Genomic DNA, 5,928 nt, shown 5'->3' on the forward strand with positions numbered 1-5,928 from the left:
TAGCATACCTTGTGGGTGCTCGTCGTTGGCGAAGGGCAAGGCGAAGACCTGGCGAAGGGGCTCGACGAAAACCTGGTCAGCCGGCGTAGGCGGCAGCGGCGCTCGCCGAGTCGTCGCCCAGAGAGAGAGGGAGAGGGAGAGCACGAGCGCGCGGGGCTACCGCGAACGGGAGAAGGAAACGCAGGAGTGAAGTGAACGCAGCAGATGGATGTCAAGGCCCGTTACAGCCCAACAAGACACGTGTAGGGCCGTAGCTTTAAATGTAGTCAAATTAGCTCAAAAAAAAATGTAGTTATCCAGATTATCTACTCCCTCAAATAAATGAAGTTTTGTTTCTAAAAAAATGATGTTTTAGGTTTATCTTAAGTCAAATCATTTCAAGTTTGATTAAATTTATATTAAAAATACTAATGTTTATAATATCAAATAAGTATTGTAAGATTTATCATGAAATATATTTTCATATTCTACCAATTCGGTGTCATGAGTATTAATGTTCTTTCCAACAAATTTGGTCAGACTTGAAATGGCTTTTGAAAAAAAAAATCGAACAAAAACTTGAAATGGTTTGACTAAGGACAATCTAAAACATCACTTATTTTGAGATAGAGGGGGTAATAAAATATCATCATCATTTGTAAATTGCATTACAAACTTAAATGCTCTTAAGTACACACAAACACTCGCTCATATGAGCATACACACCAACACACCTTATTTATGAGCACCTCAAGAAAAAACCGCCAAATCAAAAGATTGATAAAGTTATTATAAATATCTTGTTGTCGATAGATACGTCAATTATCACTAAAACTATAATGTCAATAAATCACCTATTATGGTATGAATACTAAAATTGACATATTTGAATGGGGCTCCAAGTCTGAAATAAGTGTGGATATGAAAAGATATTCAATATTATGCACATTCGTGTAGCATAAAATAAAACACTTCTCTAAAACATGTTATATAGTATATATTTTTATTTAGGTTCAAACGGGTATATATATTGATGTAAATTATTTTTTAAGAACATTTACTTAAGAAGAAAAATACTTCTATGCACTTCTATTTATTTATTTATTGAAATATTCATTATAACTTTTGAAGGGCAAGCCTGGTACAATGGTGAGAGCTGTCTCACTGAGTCACCAGGTCGCGGGTTCGAAGCAGCCTCTTCGCAAATTTTACGAGGGGAAGGCTTGCTTCGGTTTTTTCCTTTCCTAGACCCCACTCATGTGGGAGCCTTCGGCACTGGGTCTGCCCTTTATTCATTATAACTTTAGATGAACGATCTTTGTACATGTACATTGTTTGTTGATTTCGTTCCCAACAACATTAATAAGTGAACTGATACATCATCCAAACCAAGTAGATATCGGAATGTTGATTCGAATTCAAACTTATTGTCTTGTATTCACATTCAAGAACATCTGAATCCGTATTTAATTCAAATTAAAATATTGAAAAAAATAATGCTACCTGAATTTGCACGATCGGCTTCCACTCTGGTTACCTTAGGCATTCATAAACTTAGCTTTGCATGGATGAATGAGATAGTAGTTCTATTGTTTTCATTCTTCTCATTTGATTTTTGAGTTAAGGCAATGGATTATTCAATTCTTGCACTGTACTCCCTCTGTTCCAAATTATAAATCGCTTTGACTTTTTTGGTTTATCCATTTTACTATGTATATAGACATTATAATTTGGAATGGAGGAAGTATATAATTAGAAACTTTGTAATCTTTTTCAGATGAGCAACATTATAATCTAGTGCGTTAAGTGTTCAACATAGATTTTTCATGCATTTTTATTTTGATTAATGAGATCAATTTTAAATATTCATTTTTTGGTCTGATTTAAGTCTAAGGATTACTGAGTTTTTGGACTAATTTTGAAAAAAAACAAGATATGGTGCACCGAGCATAAATTTCTCCCTTTTATTTGATTAATATTTTATTTTTATAGAGATTTCTAGTCTAAGACAATGGATATAAATAGGCATTTCCACGTGCAGATATAACCATCAGCAGGAAAAAAACTTGGCACAAGTTAGCCCTTTCAGAGATTAAAACACTGAAGGCAATGAACAATCTGCTAATACATTTAAGGACAGTGAACAATCTAAAAAAATTACATACAATTCTTCTCCCATGCAACGAAAAGAAGAAGAAAAAGAGAGATACATACAGCTCTATTTCTTCTCACTCCTACCAAACTATATCAACCATGACAAGCTTAAAAATAACCATACATGGCATTTCACAGCAATGCAGAGCCTGGACAACTTGGCAGAAACAACAGCTGTTGTTAGGCTCTTACACGCAATCATCATGTCATAAAAAATAGCAGACATGAAATCAGTCCCACGTCGCTTCATGACGTGAACAATTGGCTCCCGAGCGTGACGATGGTGGTTCCGTCGCCCATGAATGTTGTCATGGACATCTCCGTCTCCAGAATCCGGTCTAGTTCGGTCGCGACAAGCCTCATCCTTGGTCGGCGTCTCGATGATGGGTTCAAGCATTGGAAGGCCAGGCCAACAAGCTCCTTCATACCTTCTGCAGTGAAGTTGCCGGCTAATCTTGGGTCCATCAGTTCTTTTGAACTGAAATGCGCTTCCATCTTTCGATCATTTGATGTGACAAGAAAAATGTTTTTTCAGTGGGCAGTTAGTAAAAGAAATATTCTTATGCAAGAGAAACTGTGGCACATGTTTCGAATTGTTATTTTCCTCTAAAGTTATGTCTCAACTAAGGTAGAATTAATTGTATCAATTATCAAACATCAACAAAGGAATTTCAGTATTCAATAATACATCCTAATAAGAATTTATGTGATCCTACAACATGACTCATACTTGTCATGCCTAACAATTATGAAAACAGTTTATGTTCTAGCTGTTTTCAAGTTTTGAAAATCTGTGGCCTGACTTCACAGTTAGATACACTAAACACCACAGTTTCCAGTTTGTCAATGCACACAAATAAGACAGTCATAGGCAAAAAGGTGGTAGGAGCTTTTCATAGTTCCTTGACATATTAGAGAATGATATTTTGCTGGAGATTAAGCAGAACTCCATAACTTTCCTTTCTAGATAACTTACAGCTACATGTCAGTGGAAATTACCCAGTGGGCCAGATATTCTCTGGAATCTGTAGGTATCAAGGAAGCCGCTTCCCTGCCAGTAATTAGCTCCAAAAGGAAAACTCCAAAGCTGTACACATCGCTGCTTTCAGAGAACTGAGTCATCGATTGTACCCTACATATAAGCATGCAGAATGGGTTGCAAATTATTATCACAGGATGAGCAAAGAAAATCATCCACAACTGTAGAGACTTAAGATTCAATAACATTACAAACCATGATAGGAAAATATTAAAAATTACCATTTTCACAGAAAACTCAACTGGACATGTTATTGCAAAGTGACCTACATACTTGTCTGATATAAATGTGATAACTGGACTTACTCTGGGTCTTGGTAAACACTATTACTAAACCCATGCGATGGGCCAGCGTCGTCAGATCCTCTAATTAACCTAACAAGTCCAGCATCAGCCACCTTTGCAATGAAATTTTCATCAACCAGCACATTGTTTGTCTTGAAGTCTTTGTGTATCAAAGGAGGATCAAGACTGTGTAGATGATTCAAACCTGCAACAGCATTTTCACTCACACTAAGTTTTGCTCGAGCCAGTGGCCCACAAGGCCACAAAGAGGGCAAATCTCAAAGTTTTTTTTACCTTTAGCTGCTCCAATGGCTATTGAGAGCCTTTGTTTGAACTCAAGCCGTGTTGCGGAGCCTTTCCTGGTATCTGGTAGATCGTATGAAGCTTCAGAGGTAATAAAGCAAGAAAGGCTAAAATCTTTTTTCCTAACAAGATGTAAACATTACCATACAGATGGCCACATACACTGCCATTGGGCAGGTACTCATACACCAGCATTTGTAGACCCCCTTCTTGACAGTAACCAATGAGAGTTACGATGTTTCGGTGACGAATCTCTGAAAGCCACCTAACCTGCATTTTGCAAGGGTTGACATGATAAGAATCAATTTCTAGGCAAAAACAAATGCATTTATATTACTTGTCCTTGGCTAATTCATGGCATTTATTAGGCTAGAAAACAACAATGGTTGACAGAGAAAGATCTTCATAGCATCACAACTTATCACTTGGCTAAAAGTGTTCCCTGTCTGCCCTAAATAAGATGCAAATTAACTACAGCCAAGTGCTGAATCCAAATAATACAATGCATCCAGAACTTCCCAGTCAGAACATAGAAAATGCCAAAACATGAAAACCATTAACACTTGACACAGATGCCAAAACAATTGTGGCAAATGCATTTCAGAAACAAAGCAAGTATGACAGTGCAGTCATTCAGCAATTTGTGTAATTTTAATCCCAAAATGCAGAGCAACGCCCCTGGAATCATATTTTGACCTGACATTGTTACCTCATCAGCAAACACCTGAGTTGCTGCCCCCACGCGCCTCTTGATCGCGACAACAGTGCCATCAAGAAGCAGGCCCATGTACACCAATCCGAAGCTCCCCGCGCCGACGATGTTCGCGTCGCTGAAGTTCTTGGTGGCCTGCACCAGGTCCTCGAGCGAGAATTGCCTCGCAACCTGATGCTCCGGCTCCGGTGCCAACGAGCTCCTGCCCCCCTTTCCCCACTCCACTGACGCATTGCGTTAGCACTTAGCACGGTGAAGGGGGGAAAAATGATGTACACAAGGAGGAGTTACCCATTCGCAACTCACCTAGCGTTGAGGGGTCGGAGGAGCCGGTGTCGGAGTTGCGGTTACGCCGCGCCCTCCGCCGCACAGCGCACCAGAGCGCGAGCAGCACGGCCGCCGCCGCGAGCAAGGTGGCGCCACCGGCGGCAATGCCGACTACAAGGGCGATCGGCAATGACATCCGGGTGCCCGTGACATCGAATCTGCAAAAGACAAAAAGGGTTAGCTGCAACGCGCTTTTGGGAATGGTGAAGCAACCCCCCAAACAAATATCTGGCATCAAAAGCCATCCTTTTTTAATCCGACTAACCCCCCTTTGACCTACCCCTAAATCAGTGAGTGCTGTGGCCTCCGGCATTCATCAATGCAGGGCATGGCAGCGCGGCAGTCGTCTCCCAAATCGGCGCCTCAATTCGGCAATGCAGCTACGGACAGGGGCCCAAGACCCACCCAATCTTGTCTTGTTTTGGAGGGGATGGCGAATTAGCGACCGCGATCGATCAACGAGGGGAAGGGGAAGGAGGAGGAGGAGGAGGAAGGGAGCAGCAGCAGGCCAGACCGCGAGAGGGAGGGGATAGATGGAGGCTGTGGTGGTGCGCGGCGACTGCTGGTGCTGGTGCTGGTGCTGGCGCTGGTGTAGGGGGCAGCCTCCCATTCCCACCAGGCCTCGGGCCTCGGCTCGGCTCCCCCACATGGCAACTGGGGCGCCAAATTGCAGCGCTGCGGCGTTTTGTCAATGCGGCCGCTTGCGCCACGCCATGCCCAGTGCCATTCCCATTCTTGCGCCATGGCCCCTGCGATGCCCCCCACACCACATCCATCACCCCATGTGCGCGCGCGTGTCGGGGGGCGTGTGCGCCTCAGCGCCGTAGGGGTAGTAGAGGGCCGTGCGGCTAGGAGGGGGAGGGGGAGGGGTTGGTGCTGGTGGGGTGCCGTGCCGCCGCGCCCGTGTTCACCGTCCTCCGCTGCTCTATGTTCTGGCTGCTCGCCCAAGGCTGTTCGGCTGGCTGGTGGCTTAAGTAAACAGTGTTATAAGACGGAACTGTATTTTTCTTTCCTAATAATCAGCCGGAACAGTATTTTGATTTATTTTTCAGTCATGCCGTATCTTTGTAATTCTACCTTTTAAATAGTACTAGGTTTCTAACGTCATTATTATAAGTTCATACGTCTAC

General features: G+C 42.5%; 1 protein-coding gene across 1 annotated transcript; it reads right to left on the reverse strand.

Annotated features, from left to right (window-relative positions):
• Positions 1–2,073: 2,073 nt before the first annotated feature.
• Positions 2,074–5,682, reverse strand: LOC136513788 (probable leucine-rich repeat receptor-like protein kinase At5g49770). Its single transcript, XM_066507756.1, has 8 exons — positions 5,079–5,682; positions 4,778–4,956; positions 4,469–4,695; positions 3,903–4,029; positions 3,751–3,822; positions 3,478–3,661; positions 3,133–3,265; positions 2,074–2,628 (listed from the first exon to the last, which is right to left on the reverse strand). The coding sequence occupies exons 2-8, from the start codon at positions 4,932–4,934 to the stop codon at positions 2,380–2,382; spliced, it is 1,149 nt and encodes a 382-aa protein (XP_066363853.1). The 5' UTR covers positions 4,935–4,956; positions 5,079–5,682; the 3' UTR covers positions 2,074–2,379.
• Between the last annotated feature and the right edge of the window lie 246 nt (positions 5,683–5,928).

This window comes from Miscanthus floridulus, chromosome 16, assembly GCF_019320115.1.
Source record: "Miscanthus floridulus cultivar M001 chromosome 16, ASM1932011v1, whole genome shotgun sequence".
NCBI classification, from domain to species: domain Eukaryota; kingdom Viridiplantae; phylum Streptophyta; class Magnoliopsida; order Poales; family Poaceae; genus Miscanthus; species Miscanthus floridulus.